Source organism: Choristoneura fumiferana, chromosome 8, assembly GCF_025370935.1.
Source record: "Choristoneura fumiferana chromosome 8, NRCan_CFum_1, whole genome shotgun sequence".
Classification (NCBI taxonomy): domain Eukaryota; kingdom Metazoa; phylum Arthropoda; class Insecta; order Lepidoptera; family Tortricidae; genus Choristoneura; species Choristoneura fumiferana.
This window is the reverse complement of record NC_133479.1, coordinates 14423906-14443213: the sequence shown is the minus strand read 5'-3', so window position 1 is coordinate 14443213 and position 19308 is coordinate 14423906. Positions and strand designations below refer to the sequence as shown.

Below are 19308 nucleotides of genomic sequence, written 5' to 3'. Positions count from 1 at the left end.
TTGTTTGGATTTCTTGCATCGTCTTAGGACAGTTGTAAGCTATTAGTAAATCGTCTACCCATATGGCTGTGATTACTTTAGCTCCTCCTTTCTGTAGTATGTATACACACGGATCTGCTTGTGATGGAACAAAACCAATATTACGTAATTCCGTGTCCAATCGGATGTACCACTGCCTCCCGGATTGTTTTAGACCATACAAGGATCGTTGTAATTTGCAGACCTTTTCTCCCTTAATGTCTCTAATACATTTTAACATGTCTTTAGCTTTGTTGTATATAGTCAGCTCATTATTTCCGCTCTCATCGATAATTATTTCTGTCACATACTTTTCCAGGTTTTCAGGTACCTTCATAGTGATGTCTTCCTCTATGTCGCCGTTCAGATACGCTGTCGTGACATCCATCTGCTTTAATTTCATGCCTTCTTCGACAGACATTCCAACGACGGTTCTGATGGAGCTTAACTTGGCCACAGGTGCGAAAGTCTCATTGAAGTCTATTCCAGGTCTTTGGGTGAATCCCCGAGCAACAAGTCTTGCCTTCTTTGTTTCCGTATTATCCGGTCCAGTTTTTGTTTTAAGAACAAGCTTGTAGTCGATGAGTTTCATGCCACTGGTTTTCTTCGTGATTTTCCACGTCTCATTCTTAATATGTGCTTTTATTTCAGCTTTGATTGCGTCGTGCCAGTCGTCTTCAGTTTCATTTTGTTCAGACAAGTATGTCATATCCGACACGAGCAAGCTTTCTTCTTCCATATCGTCTTGTAGGTAGTAGTCTGTTGTCCATGTAGGCTTCTTTTTATTTCTTGTAGGCCTTTGCGATGTTCTCTCATTTGTTTCATGTGGAGTTTGGTATCCATCACTTTCAGCCCCTTCTTCCTCTTCAATTGAAGTTTGGTCTTGGTCAGCAGTTTCGGCCCCCTCATCCTCAGATGGCAACAGATTTTCATTTATACTTGTTTCAGAGTTGGTGGCATCTGAGGAGGACATGTCTGTCAAGGGAAGAGGATCCTGAATCGGTAAGTTAGAATTTTGATGATTTTTCTTATTGTTAAGTGATATCACCATTTCTTTTTCAGGTTCCCGTTTGCTGTTGACAAGGACTGCTTCTGTAAGAGTGTCATCATAGTACATCTTCTCGACGAATTTGACATCTCGACTGATTACAACATCGTTTTGGTCAGGTAAATAGACTCTGAATCCTTTGGCATTTTTGGCGTATCCCATAAATACGCCTTCTACGGCTTTAGGGGAGAATTTGCCTCTTCGTCTTTTGTTCAAGATGAATGCTTTGCTGCCGAAAATGTGTAAATGGTTTCCGGCTGGATTTCGGCCAACCCATTTTTCGTATGGACTACTTCCATTTAAGGCTTTTGCTGGACTTCGGTTTATTAGATAATTGGCTGTGTTTATTGCTTCTGCCCATAAGCATGAGGGTACATTTGCTTCCATCATTAAACATCTAGCCTTGTCTAGCAGTGATCGGTTTTTTCGTTCACTTACGCCGTTTTGCTGTGGAGTGTATGGTGCTGTCAGTCTCCTTTTGATGCCGCATTTTGCCAGCAGGTCATCAAATTCTTTGCTTCTGTACTCGCCACCATTATCCGATTGCAAGTGCTTAATTTTCTTCTTTGTGAACAGCTCCACTCCATTTTTGTATTCTTTAAACTTTTCGATTACTTCACTTTTGTTTTTGATGAAATAGATACAGCAGTACCTGGTGAAGTCATCGATGAAGGATACGTAGTATCTGGATCCAGCAATCGATTCCGTTTCAAACGGTCCACAGACGTCACTGTGTATAATTTCTAAAATTTCAGATGACAATCGATCATGGCTAGCAAATGGTAGGGATGAAAGTTTACCTTTTATACAAGTTTCGCAGGTATCTAGCTTTACTTCATTTAAATCTAGTCCTCTCATCATCTGCTTCGAAACCATCATTTTGAGATCTTTTTCGTTGATGTGACCCAATTTTCGGTGCCATAACATCGATTCATCTAGTGACTTCGTTGTGAAATTTGCTGATTCTTCCGGTTTGAAATCCAGATAATAAAGTCCGTTTTTATTTTTTGAAGCTTGTAGTACGACGGTATCTTCTTGTATAATCGATGCTTTTTCTTTTTCAAATAATACCTTGTAACCGTTATCAGTTATTTTCCCAACTGATATGAGGTTCGTCGTTATTTCCGGTACGTACAATGCATCGTTCAAGTTGTATTTTTCGTCGTTGGTAGAGATACTAATTTTTCCTCGCCCTTTAATTTGTGTGGTGTGCTTCTTCGACGCGAGACTTAAAGTGTTAACTTCAGGTGTTAATTCTTCGAATTTTTCTTCCTCGCCAGTCATGTGAGAACTGCAGCCACTGTCAAGGCACCACAGGTTGTCATCAATGCTGCCTGCAGATGAGTAACAGACATTGAAATTTTTTTCGTGACTTTTATTTTTCTGTTGGCTAGTGGCTTCTTTCTTTGACCAACATGCCTCTGTAGTGTGGCCCTTTTTATGGCAGTGTTTACAGACGACGACCTTCCTCTTATGTTTAGCATAAAGTGCTTCGGACCTTGATGAGGTGTCATTCGGTTCTGTTTGCTTTCTGGCTTCGTTTTCTTCAACAATTTTTATTTGTAATTCTTCTGGACCAGGCAGCACGTCTCGTGACTCAATGGCGATGCGGAAGTTTTCATAGTTTGCTGGTAGGCTGTAGAGCATCATGATACTCAATAGTTCCGGGTGGATTTTAACGTCCATGTCCTCCAGCTTTCCGACGACATCCATAAAATTATTTAAATGGTCGCGGATATCCTCTTCAGAATTCATCTTCTTCAGCACGAGTTGTTTCAACAGTGTAGCTTTTCTCGCCGGACCAGTGCTTTGATGTATGGATTTGAGTTTTTCCCATATCTCTTTTGATGTTTTACATCCTTTTATTTGTTTTAGTTCCGTCGGCGAGATGAGCAGAATAAGTTCCGATCTGGCTTGTATGTCCATTTTTTCGAACTCACATTTTTCTTCGGCCTTCGGTGTTGGCGATAATTTCTTTTCGCCGCTAACGTAATCCCATAGTTCGGTTTTAATTAGTACGGCCTGGGCTTGTAAACACCAGGTGTCGTAATTATTTCTATTTAACGTTTCTATAGAGCGGTATGTCGAAGACGCCATTTTTACGTTATTTTATTTCTTTTTGCATTTATGCAGGCAACCACGCTCTGCTACCAATTGTTGGGCGTGGGATATAAATATATCATTTGCGATACAATGCCTTTTATTTAAAACATAACATGAATTGTAATAACGTATTTCCTTTTATGTAAATTCGTGACAAGACAAGCTTGACAGAAGAACGTCATAGAGCTGTTACAACCATAGAGGTTGCGCCGCACCAACAAATGAGTCATTGCCCGTACTAATTTTCATGTCATGAATCCCAAGGTCAGTAAATGAGTTTGTTACTGCATGGTGTGCTGCTGCTCCTTGCGCGCGCTGCACACGCACGCCATACACATGCTGCGTAGGGGGAGGGCGGCGGGGAGCTGGCGCTGCCAAGAGCGCAGTCAGCGGTATCGGCAATTTTTGATAAAATATGAGTTTTTCTTTTACAAATATACAATTTTATTCGCAAATGTGATGTAAAACATTGTATGTCGCATGGGCGGTACTAAAATTACGAATATCGACTCATTAAAGCCCTCAATCTTCGACTTCGGGCTTCTAATAGACTCTCATTCGTAATTCCTTATTTACCGCCCTTAAGACACAATGTACTATCTGGTCAGGCTTTATAAATATATTTTTTTGCGCTCAACAACCTGGACACCTCAACAATCTCGTATGCCTTATGACGTATGGATCCAGCAGGGCTACTACGAAACTCGAAGTTCGTATCGTACCGTCCCTCTCGCTCTAGTATTAAATAGTATAAGTGTCAGAGGGATTGCACGACAAGAACTTCAAGTTTCGAGTTTCGTGGTAGCCCTGCTGTACGTAAAATAAAGTCAGATAAACATTGAATTGGTTTTAATAATTCATCTTCTAAAATCAGTGCGTCGAAAAAAACACTTTTTTCTTTTTATAAACATGCCATAAACAAGTAGATTACTACATTACGGATACGGGACAAGACGAGTACAAAAGTGCAGACCTTGAAAGGAAAGAAGTAGCCAAATCATAACATTATAATGTGGCAACTTGGTGGCAACCCAGTACCTATAAAGTGACACTGACAGTTAATAACATATTTCATTTCATTAGACTTGACAGTGTTCGTTCCCTAAAAATTAATCATTTCATCATACTCTTCAAAAGTATTTTAATCAGAAAAATGATTGCCAATAAGGTTACTAATTTATTTCGTACTGCTTTGACTAGCACAAGCTCTAATATTGCCAGAAGTTTTTCTGTCACAACTGCTAGGGGCGATATTGTGAAAATACAAAGTACCGACGATTTTAAAGACAAAGTTATCAACAGCAAAGTCCCGGTTGTCGTAGATTTCTTCGCGACGTAAGTATTTCCTTATTGATTAGATCATCTTGAATAAATCAAACCATTGTTGGGCAAATTATTCGCGAAATTAAACGATATCTGACCAGTGCTGTATTTATTAAGATAAGGAGGGTAATAAAAAATGGAATTTAAATCCTCTAATCTTTGTTCGTAGTTGGTGTAATCCGTGCAGGCTACTAACCCCACGTCTTGAGTCAATAATATCAGAGAACAAAGGCAAGGTCTTGCTGGCCAAGGTGGATATTGATGAACAGACAGACCTGGCACTGGACTATGAAGTAAGCTCCGTTCCAGTACTGGTGGCAATTAAGGATGGAAAAGTGCACCAGCGCTTAGTAGGCCTGCAGGATACTGACAAGCTTCGCAAATGGATTGAAGATTTCACTGCAGATGACAAAAAGAAAAAGGAAGTTGATGTTTAAAAATTATGGACTCCAGCACAGCCAGAAGCACGAATAAAACTGTCTACCTTCTATTTAAAGAGATATATTAGAACACATTTAAATTATTAAACTATGGTGCTGACTGAGCATGTTCAAAGTTATTGTTACCTTATTGATGTAGTTGAAAATAATAAAAGCTTGTAAAAACATAAAATTAGTAAATTATTTATTCCTGTAAACATTGTATTAAATCTCTAGCTCTTTTGTAAACATTGTCATCAGGTCTGCTAACTTCTACTTCTTCTTCAGTATCATTAGTTTCCTTGTTCTGTGATTCTGACCATTCATCCAGTTGCTTAATTATTTTGTTTGCATCATCTAACAACATGTTCCGAATATTTCCTTGGGCTGAGTCAAAATATTCTAATAGCTGGGGCCATGACGCATCTGGCACCAATGCAGGGTTGAATTTATTTTTGAAAAGCCAAACTTGTTTAACTTTCATGAATTTCCAATTTTGTTTATCATGTTTCCACTGTGAAAGGTAAGTAAGGCACTGTGTTTTGAGCTGGTCCTTGGATGCGGCTTGGGCTTCTGCTTGGCGTTGAATAAACTTCTCTTTTTTTATTTGCCGCTTGGATTTCTTTCCTTTTTTGGAATCACTCTCTGTGGGAATTGGCTGCTTTTTCTTTTTTTTTCTCTTAGGTTGTTCTTCGGTGTCAGAGTCATCCTCGAAGTTGACTTGGTTGTGTGGTAGCTCTTCTTTTGTGGACAGATCTACTTCCTGTTCTTCATCTATATCCTGTGCCATATCCTTCTTACTGACATCAACTAAATTGTTTTTTGTTTTATTTTTTTTATTTTTTCGCTTCCTTTCTTTTGCATTTTCTTCCATTTTTATCTGTCTTAATTAACTTAAAGCTGTCTTATATATAACTTTGTAAGTAAACTACATAAGACACAGTGCGCGATTTATAGGTTAGGATCAAAGAGTATTAGTACCTATGGTTAGGTAGGATGCACACCACAGCAGGGCTACTACGAAACTCGAAGTTCGTGTCGTGCAGTCCCTTTCATACTTAAACTATTTAATACGAGAGCGAGAGGGAACGCACGACACGAACTTCGAATTTCGTTGTAGCCCAGCAGGCCACAGACTAACTACGAACGAATAAAATAATTACTATGAGGGCTATCGCGTATGAATTCGCCACTAGAGAAGCTAGTGTAGCGTGAGGTCTCCGAAATGTCAAATTTCATAGTTTTTGGGTGAGCTACGCGGGTTTATTTATAATTAGAATAATTTTGTGAATATTTTGTATTATCTGAAATGAATTATGCGTTCCGGGGCAATGAATGTCTGTGTTTTGAGACAGTTTTGTATTTCAGAAACCTTTGTCCTCCCTTTTTTCCGAACAAAACGAGGACTATGCAACACTGTGGCATGCTCGATATTTTTATGGTACGGTTTTAAGGTGTAGGTGTATTAAATATGATTTTAATCTAAACTTGTTTTCACGCCCGTAATAACAGACTTTGAAAGCCATACTTAAAAACCTCACGCAACAGTGCGCCATCTAGTGAGACAAAAAACGATAGCCCTCATTGCATACAATGTATGCCATACATTTACATGAAACGTAGTATTAGTATCCCGTAGTAGTATGGCCATTTTTCTTGTGAATATTTTCGTTTGCTTTATTTATTTAATTTTTTATTACAAATAAAATGTATAAACAAAATAAACGATGCTCGTCACCCGCTTGCCATATGAGAAAAAAAACCTCGCTTTACTACTTTCACTCGATTTAAAAATAAACGGAAGCTGCGTACTATGAAACTCTATGTTTTGGTCTCGTTTTGGTGAATGTCGAACGTTCGGATACAACTCACAAATGAACTTGGGTATTATGTTATGTAAAATTACATTGAAAAAATAATGTCTTATTTCATTATGGTTTTACTTGATTTTGAGTGAAAACGATAAGAAAGTCACTACAAACTTAAAAAAGTGAAAACTCGAGGGCATACACATAACCTGTGGACGTTATACAACTGTTTCCTCCTTCAAATGTTAGACCATAACAAAAAAAAAACAACTAGCAGCGCCTAATGTTTTTCCATGCTTTAACTTTTAAACGGAATGGAGCTGAGATACAAGGCTAAGAGCTAAAAAAATTATGATTTTATTTCTTGCTAAATCATGATTGTAGCTCAAAATTGACAAAAAGTGAGTTTTGGTGATAGTCCTTAAATTGACCTGGCCATTGCGCAGTGCATGGGACCCAAACCTCTAAGAACTCTTTTTTTTAAGTCGAACTTCCAAACATATTCCAACAACAAATTAATGGGACAAGACAAGTCTTCTACTTCTACCTTCTAACCTCAAGCAAGTTAGAAACAATCAAACGAGACAGTGCATCTCGTTCGCTCACGCAAGCTTTATATGAGCGATAGCTGCCCGATAGTTGGCGTTAGTGTGCTAAGACTAGACTCCGGTGGGGAGGTGTATCCGAAATGCGTTTACCCAATCGCAATTTTTGGCACGTCACAGCCGCGTCATCATGTCTCCGTGTCTGCTTTTATCGCTGGGGAATTAATTAGTTCGACATTATCACACCTTATCGATACCTTTATATGTGAACTATATATTTTACACAGTTTGAAAGTTAAGCCCTATGATGGAACTGCTAAGCCAGGTGTCGAGCGCGCAGTTTCTGTTCCCCGCGGCAGCTGTGGCTGTAGTTTTATTATGCGCAGCTCTAGTATTCGTCTTCGGGTTCCACTCGGCGGAACAACCGCAGTTCGACAAGCTGCCACTAGTGATCGACGACAGGAAATCTTCCAGCAAGAAGAAGAAACCTAAGGAGAAGGTGAGTGGTGTCGATATTTTACGATATATTGCCTCGTCCGCGCGATCTGTACTCACCGTGTGCTCATTTTATTTTTAACCCGCAAGCATATGTTCGTAGTTTTACCGGGAGATAGTGATCTCCGTACGTGTGAGGATAGTTTTTGATTAATAAAGACTGAATGGAATGCTTTTGTGTTTCAGAAGTCGTCACCCAACCGTTCTTCAAGCGATGACGCGAAAAAGTCTGAGAGCTCCAAGAAATCTCCCGCCAAGGAGAAAGCTAAGGAGGTCGAAAAGCCAAAGCCCAAGCCTGAGAGGCCTGTGGAACCTAAGGTTGTGAAGAAGGAGGCCCCAGTTGAGGCTAAAAAGGGAAAGAAAGGTAAAGCTGCAGAGGCTGAGAAGCCAGCGGACTTTGATGATGCCGGCTGGCAGGAGGTGCCAAAGAAGAGCCAGAAGAAGGTAAAGAGCCCTGAGGAGAAGGAGAAGGAGAAAAAGGAGAGCCCAGCCAAGAAAAATAAGAACAAGAAAGCTAAGGATGCTGATGTGGAGGCTGCTCGTCCTGCTGAAGAGCCTGCAGAGGAGACTATAAAGGTTTGTGAATGTCAATAATCTAATTCAAAATTAAATTAATTGATTTAAAATTGATCACACAATTTCTGTTAACCTGTCCATGACTGCTGATGTAAATTTTCATCAATGTTAATTATTTTATAAACTTATTTTTTCTGGGGTGGAACAGATGTTGGAATCTATAAAGATTCCTGTAGGATGGACGCAAAGTAACAGGAAAGAGCAGGTGTCCAAGTAATAGGCCGGCTGTGCATATTTTCCTACACAAGTAGGTGGTAGGACCTTGTGCAAGGTCCGCCCGGATTACTACCACCACTTGCTCGCTAATCCTGCCGTGAAGCAGCAGTGCTCACACTGTTGTGTTTCGGCGTGAAGAGTAAGACAGCCAGTGAAATTACTGGCACTTGAGGTATCCCATCTTAGGCCTCTAGGTTGGCAACGCATCTGCAATACCCCTGGTGTTGCAGATGTTTATGGGTGGTGGTGATCTCTTACCATCAGGAGACCCTTTTGCTTGTTTGCCATCCAGTCAAATAAAAATAAAAAGTTGTGTTTAAATCACTGTTTGGGAAGCTCAACTATGCTATCTATTCATTTATAAACATCCATAAATGTTACACCAAATAGCATAATCCATAAAATAAATAAATAAATATAAATAACATGCACATAGCATGTTCCTGTCCAGAAGTGGTGTAGGGGTTATAGCACGCAGCAGGGTTTGATTCCCAGTGCTGGTCTCTTTTTCTGGTTTTTCTGTGCATCCATGTCTCAGTTTGTATTTTCAATATGGTTTCATGGGATACTCGTTAAAGTAACAAGTTTGGAGTTGAAATAAAAAATACAAAAGACTCCAAAAAACCAATCATAATGTACAAACCTATCACACTTGCTCCTAAATATTGCTCTTTAAAGCAGGCTTACTTGTATGCAATACTCTAAAGGACAACCCATGGACCTCTTCTTCTGGCATTACAGTACAAGGACTTGTTTTCTTTTTATTAATGGCATCACAAAGTTTCTGACATGATACAGTGGCCATATTGTCTTACGTACTGGTGCTCACAAATACATTCACAATCTCTTTCTATCCTCATCATATAACATGTGACAGACAGGTACTGAAAATGATTCTAATATTAAACATTAAAGCATCTGGTTCAAGTTCAAGCAAAGAAGTTAGAAGTTCAACTTAAAATAAAACTCTTGCTTTAAATTTTTTTTCATAGTGCCTAATTTTAATTGCCTTTTTTTTAATTTAAAGCTTTCTCATTCAATTTGTTCAGTTGCATTATCGTTCTCAGCATCGTCATTGTAACATTACAGATTACTTTAAAAAAACATATAAGAAATTGTTTGGTTATGTCGGCAGGTGTTGAGCGCAGAAGGCCCTGGCGTGGACGCAGAGGCGGCGCGCGCGCTGCAGGCGCAGATTGAAGAGATGCAGCGAGTGCTGAAGGCGGTGAGTAGAAAGCTTCGTCAAAAACTAGACATGGGTTTTATTGATTTACGTAAGCCTATGTGACAGAGAACTTAACATTCAGTGAATTCATGCTTTCAATTGAATACTCAAAACTACTATTATGTATGTAACTGAAAAGGATTCCACTCAGATTTCATCTGTACAATCATTTGTTTGTTTCATTTTTTGATTTAGGTAAATTTTACAATCTTTGGTAGGTAATATTGATAAGTACTTTGAAGACAATTACACAAGTGGACAATGATATGCACGCATCAGCTATAAGCTGCCTGTGCATTATAAATAATAATAATAATAAGGGCCCTGCCCCGTTACCGGCGGCAAACTAGGTTAGGTTTTTATAATATTTTTATTTTGTATGTACTTTTCTGTATTTTACTTTTTATAACTATTATAAAAACCTAAACCTAAGAATGAAAGAAAAATAAAGATAATAATAATAATATTAATATTAGAAGAAACATTTTAAAGTTATGTTACTTAGCTAAAGGGACTAGCAATTTAAATCCAAAGTTTTATTCTAGCAGCCATTGGTCATAACTACCTTAACAACATCTTTCATCAGACTCGGATTGTATGATATTTCTGATGGTCTGCTACAAAGACTAAGAAAGCTTCAGGCCTGCTTCAAGAATTAATTTATATGTATAACTCCAAGTAGAACTGACACCCCTAATCCTCCATTACCATATTATGCTAATGGAGGGTTAAGGGCGTCAGTTTGTATAAATCTGTCAACACTAACCCAGGTCATACAATTAACCTGAGTAAATGCAAGAGCAATTGAGTTAGTGTAATTTTCTCAAAAAGAAATTAGAAATATATCAAACGATGACTGTACTCAGTAGGATATGGGAGATTTACATTATTTCTCAAGCCTGAAAGGAATATTTTCCACATTGGAGTGACATATATATGATTGTGACATTCAGGCTGAGCAGCGCGACAACCCGTCGTTGGCGGCTGCGGGCGACGCTGAGCCTGGCGACGACGAGCCAGAGGTGAAAGATCTGCGCAGCACCAAGAAGAACCAGAACAAGGAAAAACAGGTCAAGAAGAAGGCCACTGAGGTAACTACCAGTCAAGGTCATAAATAACCATTTTAGATACACATTGTGAATATACCAGTAGCAGATATGCTAATTTCATAAAATTTTCATGTACGAGGTTGACTCAAAGAACCTGTCGATATGTGTGTTACAAGACATCCAAAGTAACAAACCTTAAGTATACATTGCCTCAAAATATATTAAGTCATATGAGTATAACATATTTTCAATTTTCTTCTGGTAAGATAAATTCCACAATAGCAAACAATGCTAAACTGTTTTCTATCTACAAGATTAGTGCAAGCGCGGTGCCTTTTGCGTTAAGAGGTTGAGGTCTAGGCTGTTTCGCGTAAATTGTAATTGATGTGCTCATAAATTTCATAATTGATAGTCCGATAAATATAAATTGTTAATTAGTAATTTTATACTAATGGAGTAAATAATTCTTAAGATACTTTTGGGGTTAATGGTTAAAGGCTAGATGATAGATGTGGTTGTTTAGTTCAGTGCACGGTACAATGTAGTAGATTTACTACTCATCATGCTATTTTATAGCATGAAATATGTATAATTAAATAATAGAATATAAATATCAATGTTTTTTTACCCTCAGGCAGCTGCTGTAGCCAAGAGTGCTTCTAAAACGGAAGCTGACAGCTCCGACTCATCGGAAAAGCAAGACGAAAAACCAAACGTGCCAGTCTTTGATGAACTTGGAGGTAAACATTTACTTCTTGTATTTTTAAAACATGGCTCTAATGGAAAAAAAATAACATTCAAAACTGACTGGAAAATCAAGATTATTTTTCAATTTATTAATTGTAATTAGTTAATTAGTTTTCAATTAAATGTTAAATAAGATTTTAATAGCTATGAAAATTAATATATAGTTAGTTCAGTGAGTTGGCCAACTAGTGACGTCGCAGTTCACCAATACCATAAAAAATAAATCTATGACTACTCTACTATGGCAGCTCATAAAAGTATGTACATTGTTTGGTGATGCTGTGAAGCATTTATTTTCGTATGAGTAATGTTAATATTTTTTGTAGACACCTGGACGGACACAAAAGCCAAGAAGGGCAAGAAGAAGGCTCGCAAGGAGCAGTGAGAGGCGCCCTCGGGGACGGGTCCCGCGCCCCGGCGCTAGCTCAATGCCATTCACACCGTTGCTAAAATTATTACCACCCGCCCGCGCCCCACTCCGCGACTCGCCTCGGCGGCCCCAAGTGATAGTTTTACAGGGTGTGAAAGTTGTTTATTATTAAGTTTTATTACCTTACCATTCTTACACATTCAGTCAACTTACGTCCATGTTTTTAGTTGTATATTTTATTTTATATTTAACTAATGTTGACTTGTTTTTCATAATAATTTTAATTCTTGTTTTCAATGACGCATAATAGGGTCTCGTTTTTTGTATGAGTCATTACAGTTGTGTGTATTCGGAGGAGTTTTAGTGACCTTTTGGAATCTGCAATGTTTCCTAGCAGCGGGTCTGTTGTCGATGTTGAGGGTGGTAACGACGTAGCGAGCGTGACAGACTTGTTTTGGGATGATTTCAACATTCGACCGTCTGTGTAGAGACATCATAGTTTCCATGTATTTACCCAAGTACAGGTGCCTGTTGAGGCGCCAACTAATACCCGTAGTCGTAGCCGTAGTTATTAATCCTTTGATGACCTTCACAATCTTCTGGTGCTTGTAGTCATAAGTGTCTTATTTCCTTTCATTCCATTTTTGTGCATTTTATCCGGTTTGTTTTTACTTCATGGTAGTTATCATTTTGAAGCTGTAATTATTATGCTACTGAAATATATTTAACAGCCGTACAGACCGGTGAGTGCGGTATTAACCATTGAGTAACACACCTGAAATTTGCAATAATTTAATATTTTACTCTATTTGCACACCATGAACAGTTGACTCAAATGGTCGTACTCAATTTTACACTATATATTATTTACAATGCTACCTGAGTTGACAAACTCCGATATTTTCAAGTGTTGCTTTGTGTGTAGTAAGGTAGTCAGCATGTTTTGTTAATTTAAATTATGACGAGACCTGAATTCGGACCAATATAGTATCCATGAAGTTATAAATATGCAGTTAGAACACGGAATTATTCCTTAATTTCTCGACCTAATTTATCTCCATAGTGTAGTTTTATATCACGTCAGTTGTGGGTTGAAAATTATTCTCAGTCAGGTTATATTCTACTAAATCATGGCTTTAATATTACGTTCGTACATATCTGTAACTGAAGTGGTGACAGTGTTAAATGGTTTGAGAAGCCCAAGTAAACAGCTTCAACAATAGTGTTTTATTGCAGATTCCTATTTTGTATACCTAGTTTTAAGAATAATTCAGGTTTAGGATATAGTCGACATCATTACGGAATTCTAAATGTCTCTAATCGCAAATAATTTATTACCTTTATTTCATAATAATAGGATAAGAGTGAGAGCATCATATTTATTACTTTGCTAGGGGATTTAAACAATACGGATCATCAAAAACGCAATATTACGAATAATATTTAGTTTATTTATTTTTGAAATTGTCGTGAATATCGGCTGTGCAATGTTTCTAGAAACATTCTAATTACTGTTGCAACAATGTCGCGTACCTCTTTACTGATGCCGTCATAATATAAGAGAAATGTTGTTTACTCGATAGTAACTAACTTAAAGACCAAGATAATAAAGATCTTACCTAGTAATTTCCCTCTTACCATTTTTATGTTTGACTTTGTGATATCTGTTAGTGCTCGGGAGATTAGACGCTTCACTTGTTTTCATTATTATAAAAGTTTCTCCCGTTCTGCTGTAGCCTGTAGGGAACCCTTTTTTATGTAAGGCAAGTACATTCTGCTAGACTTTTTATTTGTGTTAGAGCTCCCATATTTCTTGTAATAATAATTAAATTGAGTACTTAGGGCCTACGTGTAAGGACGATTTATCATCACAGAACTCTCGAAGGATGATAAGATCGTTTATCAATAAGTTATCTATCTACATTAGATGTACAGATATTTTTGGCTTGATATATGTAACGTAGAGTCGGATGCGAGGCTGTTGCCGGCGTATATAAACATCGTATCTTGAGAATGTTATTTGTTTTATAGGCTCTAAAATTGAATGAATGTGTAATATAAATATTTTTTTAAAATCAATAAAGAGTGATATTGATACTTTTTTGTTATTTAAACCATTTGTACTTTACGCACTCGGTTCTACATTTGTCTATTCAGTTTTCAAAGATTGTTAGTAAGTAAGTACCTACTCACTCATTATAATTACATATTATGTAAAGTTGAAAACTGTATCAGCATATATGGCGGTTATTCCATGCTCTTCCGTATAGTGTCTTGCTTCATGCGCAGGGGATCATATGTACTTGCCATGTATGGTTCCTGTTACAGTTACATTATTCCGCTACGTAAATAGTGCATGTCCATAATACACGCTCGAGAACTGTTGTACTTGAATACAGTGATACCAGCACGAAGGATACCAAATAAATAAAACCATAGCGTGGTGTCATATAATTTATTGTATAAATACAAAATTGCAAAACGAGATTCAAATAACTATCCTTCTTTAAAATGCGCTGGTGAAATTTCAAGCGTTATCTACTTAGTTAGTATCTACGTATTTTAATTATTTTAAATAACAAATGCTAGCGATAAACCGGTACGTTTCTTTTCTAAGGCACTTGCTTATTTCAAATTATTAAGTTGCCTTCTTTGACAAAATGTTATTGACTAATACTCTTTGCGAGCTACTTTGGCAAGTTATTGCTTGGAAAATGGTCTAGTAATGATATGGTGATTTAATGATATCGGCAAGTTTTTTTCAATTGCAAGACCACTCTTTTGAGAAATACCTACTTAAAATCTAAACAATATCAATCTCAATTGTAAAAAATCAAAAACAACTTTTGACATTCCTAGCAATCTTGATCTCCTGGTTATATATAATATTACAAATTTAGCGATACCATTACACAATACCATTTGAAAATGGCGTGGAAAATGGTCGGTTAATATTTGTATTACTGCTTGACTTGACTAATTAAGTAAATGTACCGTTTTCATATCCGTTATCAAATAGTATTTTTATAGAAGTAATTCGATTCAAAAATCGGCACTCAAGAAGGGCGACGAGATGCCCTGCGATTAGTCGTAAGTATCTACCTAGCAGTAGCGTGGAATGATCTTTTTCACTAGGCAACCCGGGTTTTCGAATGTAACACCTTGCAATTACTGCAACAAATTAGGCAACCGTGGAAATCAAGTTGGGGCGTTCAAGTAGATATACCTAAAGCAATCTGTGAAGATTTTTGAAATGTAACGCTGCGTAACGTTTTTCTGTACCCCCCTCCTTCTCCCTATACGTTACGTAACACCCAAACGACCATTTTTACTAAAAGTCTTACCTTTCTTTAATCGTTTTCCATATTTAGTTTTAGGTATTTTTTATACCTGCAATTAAATCTGATCTGAATCTGGCAAGTCATCATGAGAGCATTTATAGGCCAAGAACAACAACTAAGTACTTAATGATGCGGATCTCCCACTTTTGAGGACATTATAGTACCTCTATGTTTGAACCCCTCTCCCGCTTTACAAGAACGTTTTAAAGACCCCCACTCCCCCAAATTGTGTTTCGTAATACTTGAACGCTCCCTTGTTACGGTGCCACACCTTGTCCAGGGCGGTAGGCCTCAGGTGTTACAGCTCCGAGTCGCTCTTGGCGCCGGTCTTGGTCCTGGCCGTGGCGAGCGCGGCGGGCGCGGCGCTCTTGCTGCGCGGCTTGCGGCGCGTGCGGCGGCGCAGGCGCGCGCGCCGCTTGGTGGGCGCCGGCGGCTGCGCGCGCGCCGCGCCCCGCTCCGCCTCCACCTTGGTGCGCGCGAACATGTCGTAGTTGGTGATCGCGCACATTTTACCTGTGTATTGTTGAGGTTAATTAGTTTCATTGACTTGTTCTAGGTCAGGGAGGGACAGACTTATCAGGACCACTGAGGGGTACGGGCGCAGGCTTCAGACTGGCAGGCAGGCGGGCTGCAGGCTATCTGATACTACTGATCAATAGAGAATATTTAATAAGGAGAGCTCAGATAGAATACATCATTCATGTGGGTATCAGTAATATTACTGGTTTTTTATTCTCCACGCCGGAGAACGGCAGCGTAACTAGGTAAATATGTATCAACCAAATATGTGGTCTACCATCCTTTACATTAGCGACATATTAATTGGATAGGAACTTGTTTAAAAATTGATAGACCACTTATTTGGCTAATGGTACCATAGGCACTGACGTAGATACGTAAACTTGCCTTGGCCTTAGCCGATATAAATAAAATAAATAAATTCACACCAATTGACCTAGTCCCAAAGTAAGCTTAGCAAAGCTTGTGTTATGGGTACTAAGCAACGGATAAATATAATTATATAGATAGATACATACTTAAATACATAGTAAACACCCAAGACCCGAGAACAAACATTCGTATTTTTCATACAAATATCTGCCCCGACACGGGAATCGAACCCGGGACCTCAAGCTTCGTAGTGAGGTTCTCTAACCACTAGGCCATCTGGTCGTCTAAAATACTATCGGTCGGTCTGGTCGTATAATATATGCGACGACTACTGTGACAATTATGTTAACACTTAAATAAAGTACAGCCGAACAAATTGAATCTTGACCCAGGGAGGAACCTTGTTCTACTAATGTCATGTTGACATCCGATACTTTTGTCAAGGAAATAATAGTGAAATTGATTATTAAAAGGATCCACCCTGGGTCATGATCATGATTCAATTTGTGCGACTGTACATTAAACTAAAATGTAAATAGAGTAAACACCAATCACGCTAGAAAAAAAAAAGTTTCTGCAACTTAACCACTGGTACCACCGCCGAGCGCTGAGCGAGTTTTTATCTTTGATAGGTAGGTAGGTACCTAGCTTTTATCGCCGCGATGTACTAGTGAAGAGAGGTTCTCTCCGGCAGTGTGAACAGCCCTCGATCAACTATAAATATTATCTGTCTCTTCTACCGACGACAGGAGACCTATTACATATTTTTCATAGTTTTATTGAGCTATTTAGAAAGCCGCTTCCTCGCCGTTGGTGGAACACTATTTTATCCACAAGGGTGCGCAATGCGCACATCAATTATTGTCCGGCTTACTTACATCATCGGATGTCACCGACCTCGTGTCGACTTAACAAAACCTACCTACGCGTACCTAGGTACGCGGAGCATACCTACTTATGGCACCGTTATACGAGTAGGTATTAGCATAGTATAGGTAGGTATATGTACGACGTAAGTAGTTACTGACCATCGCAATACTCCTCGCCGCACTCCGCACACGACACGACTCTGGTCTCCGTCACTCCCGAGCGGTTCTTCGTTTTTCTAATCATGGGGTTCTTGGAAAACTCTCTCATGTCTTTCGCTTTAGTTTTTAGTTCTGATTTTCCCAATTCTATTAACCTGAAAACGCAAATAAAGATATGATAAATTGTTCAACAGGATCATAAAATAGCAAAGTATTTTAAGAAAAAATTTCAACCAGATTATTTTTAATCTAGCCTTTTTATGTAGGGTTCGTTACACAAAGGGTCGTGTTTACCTAAACAAAGAAAAAGCGGAAAAGTGATAGGTCATTTTTAGGGTTGCGTACCTAGTTTTATCCTACTAATATTATAAATACAAGTTTGTGCGCGTGTGTGTGTGTGTGTGTGTGTGTGTGTGTGTGTGTGTGTGTGTGTGTGTGTGTGTGTGTGTGTGTGTGTGTGTTTTTGTTACTTACTCCTGTACTGTTACTGTTACGCTAAAAGGACTGGACGGATTTGGATGAAATTTGGTACGTAGATAGCTGTACATCTCGAATAACACACAGGCTACTTTGTATCCCGATATTCCCACGGGATAGGGATAAAATCTCGAAATAACAACCACTGGGCTTAGTCATGAAATTTGGTACGTAGATAGCTGCTGCACGTCTGAAATAACACAGGCTACTTTTTATCCCGATATTCCAACAGGATAGGGATAAATTCCTGAAATTTCATCCGCTGGGTTTAGTCTTGAAATTTTCGACAGTTACTAACACAACCTCAATGAAGACCACGATATAAATTTTGGGAATTTCCAGGAGAATTTCATAAATCCCGGAATTTCAATTGTACCAGATCGAATAGTTTACGCGTGCGAAGTCGCGGGTAAACTCTAGTAAATTATAAAGAACCCTTTTAGGTGGTCTTGCCCGTACTCAGGCTCAGTTAAGATAAGTAGGTATATACTCGTGTTAGTGCTAGAAAACTGTAATTTTGCATGAATACACCTAGAGCCTAGAGCATATATAATACATATATATAGTTAACATTAACTACTACTAGTAGTGACATACAATTTTGGAACCCTTGCTACTTCCCATTAACATTATAAATGCAAATGTTTGTAAGTCTGCTTGTTTGTTACTTCACCATATCTAAACTTCTCTCAATGAACCGATTTGGATAAAATTCAATATACAGATAGTTTAAGTACCGGAGAAGGGTAGGATAGTTTTTATCCCGGAAAATTGCATAGTTCCCGCTGGATAGCGATACACGTATTCTATGGGGATGGAGTCACGGCTAGTAGGTAAATAAAAAAAAACATACACAGACACACGGGTAAAGAATAAACATTTTGACATACAGGCTGTCTCAAAATAGACATTAGTCATTTACACAAATAGTCATTAGTGACACGGGATATGGCACAATATAAATGTCCCTACTGGACCAGCCTTATTAAATATGACCTCAGTAAAAGTGGTGGAATGAAGTAAGTACTGAAAATCTATCTGTACCAATTGATTGACTAACCTGTTGAAATATTCTTCGTCCAGCTTGGACTTGGGGCGGATGGCGGTGAGCATACGCCACTCGATGGGCACGGCGCACAGCTCCTCGAACTTCAGGCCACGCATCTCCATCGGCACTGGGTCCATGAACGTGAACTGCCGCTCCTCGTACCCTCGCGTCCCCAACCTCTCGTAAGCCCTTATCTCCTTCCGCGGCGTCTTCGTCTTTTGATCTTCGACCCTATCCTTTATTTTGATGTCTTCAGCTCTTACCTAATGAGTAAAGTTGATTTATCGGCTACATTGCTTAAAATATTACGCGAGTATCACAACAAGTATCCGTTATACCTTTTCTGGTCGAGTCTTGAAATCGGGTACTTTATCCAAAACAGCCCTGTATTCTTCTGCAGTATTTATCACGGTTTTAGACAAATCCAGCATTGGTGCCTCATCTTTTTTTTTATCAAACAGATCATCTATTTTCGACATGTTTTATATTTTTAACCCAGACGTCGAGACGGCTATACAAACACCACTGATCTTATCGACCCAACTTTGTTTTGGCGCATATCCTAGAAACCGTGTAGGGTC

General features: G+C 38.6%; 4 protein-coding genes across 4 annotated transcripts; 2 read left to right on the top strand and 2 right to left on the bottom strand.

Annotated features, from left to right (window-relative positions):
* The first annotated feature begins 4228 nt into the window (after window positions 1-4228).
* LOC141430600 (thioredoxin, mitochondrial) lies at window positions 4229-5104 on the top strand. The gene is made up of 2 exons (XM_074091385.1): window positions 4229-4504; window positions 4662-5104. The coding sequence occupies exons 1-2, from the start codon at window positions 4323-4325 to the stop codon at window positions 4927-4929; spliced, it is 450 nt and encodes a 149-aa protein (XP_073947486.1). The 5' UTR covers window positions 4229-4322; the 3' UTR covers window positions 4930-5104.
* On the bottom strand, window positions 5095-5883 carry LOC141430599 (uncharacterized). The gene has a single exon (XM_074091384.1). The coding sequence runs from the start codon at window positions 5783-5785 to the stop codon at window positions 5117-5119; it is 669 nt and encodes a 222-aa protein (XP_073947485.1). The 5' UTR covers window positions 5786-5883; the 3' UTR covers window positions 5095-5116.
* Window positions 5884-7407: 1524 nt separating this feature from the next.
* LOC141430598 (uncharacterized) lies at window positions 7408-14037 on the top strand. The gene is made up of 6 exons (XM_074091383.1): window positions 7408-7763; window positions 7946-8335; window positions 9687-9776; window positions 10730-10867; window positions 11460-11565; window positions 11899-14037. Exons 1-6 carry the CDS (start codon window positions 7569-7571, stop codon window positions 11955-11957), a joined length of 978 nt encoding a protein of 325 aa, XP_073947484.1. The 5' UTR covers window positions 7408-7568; the 3' UTR covers window positions 11958-14037.
* A 55-nt stretch (window positions 14038-14092) lies between these two features.
* LOC141430597 (uncharacterized) lies at window positions 14093-19216 on the bottom strand. The gene is made up of 4 exons (XM_074091382.1): window positions 19066-19216; window positions 18740-18990; window positions 17203-17357; window positions 14093-15796 (listed from the first exon to the last, which is right to left on the bottom strand). The coding sequence occupies exons 1-4, from the start codon at window positions 19204-19206 to the stop codon at window positions 15582-15584; spliced, it is 762 nt and encodes a 253-aa protein (XP_073947483.1). The 5' UTR covers window positions 19207-19216; the 3' UTR covers window positions 14093-15581.
* Between the last annotated feature and the right edge of the window lie 92 nt (window positions 19217-19308).

Excerpts from the sequence above, each read along its gene's own strand:
- LOC141430600 (XM_074091385.1), top strand. The coding sequence starts at position 4,323 with ATGATTGCCAATAAGGTTACTAATTTATTTCGTACTGCTTTGACTAGC. Across the intron at positions 4,505-4,661 it reads GTCGTAGATTTCTTCGCGAC|TTGGTGTAATCCGTGCAGGC; the intron begins GTAAGTATTTCC and ends CTTTGTTCGTAG.
- LOC141430599 (XM_074091384.1), bottom strand. The coding sequence starts at position 5,785 with ATGGAAGAAAATGCAAAAGAAAGGAAGCGAAAAAATAAAAAAAATAAA.
- LOC141430598 (XM_074091383.1), top strand. The coding sequence starts at position 7,569 with ATGATGGAACTGCTAAGCCAGGTGTCGAGCGCGCAGTTTCTGTTCCCC. Across the intron at positions 8,336-9,686 it reads CTGCAGAGGAGACTATAAAG|GTGTTGAGCGCAGAAGGCCC; the intron begins GTTTGTGAATGT and ends TTATGTCGGCAG. Across the intron at positions 10,868-11,459 it reads TCAAGAAGAAGGCCACTGAG|GCAGCTGCTGTAGCCAAGAG; the intron begins GTAACTACCAGT and ends TTTTACCCTCAG.
- LOC141430597 (XM_074091382.1), bottom strand. The coding sequence starts at position 19,206 with ATGTCGAAAATAGATGATCTGTTTGATAAAAAAAAAGATGAGGCACCA. Across the intron at positions 18,991-19,065 it reads TCAAGACTCGACCAGAAAAG|GTAAGAGCTGAAGACATCAA; the intron begins GTATAACGGATA and ends TTTACTCATTAG. Across the intron at positions 15,797-17,202 it reads CGGCGAGGAGTATTGCGATG|GTAAAATGTGCGCGATCACC; the intron begins GTCAGTAACTAC and ends AACAATACACAG.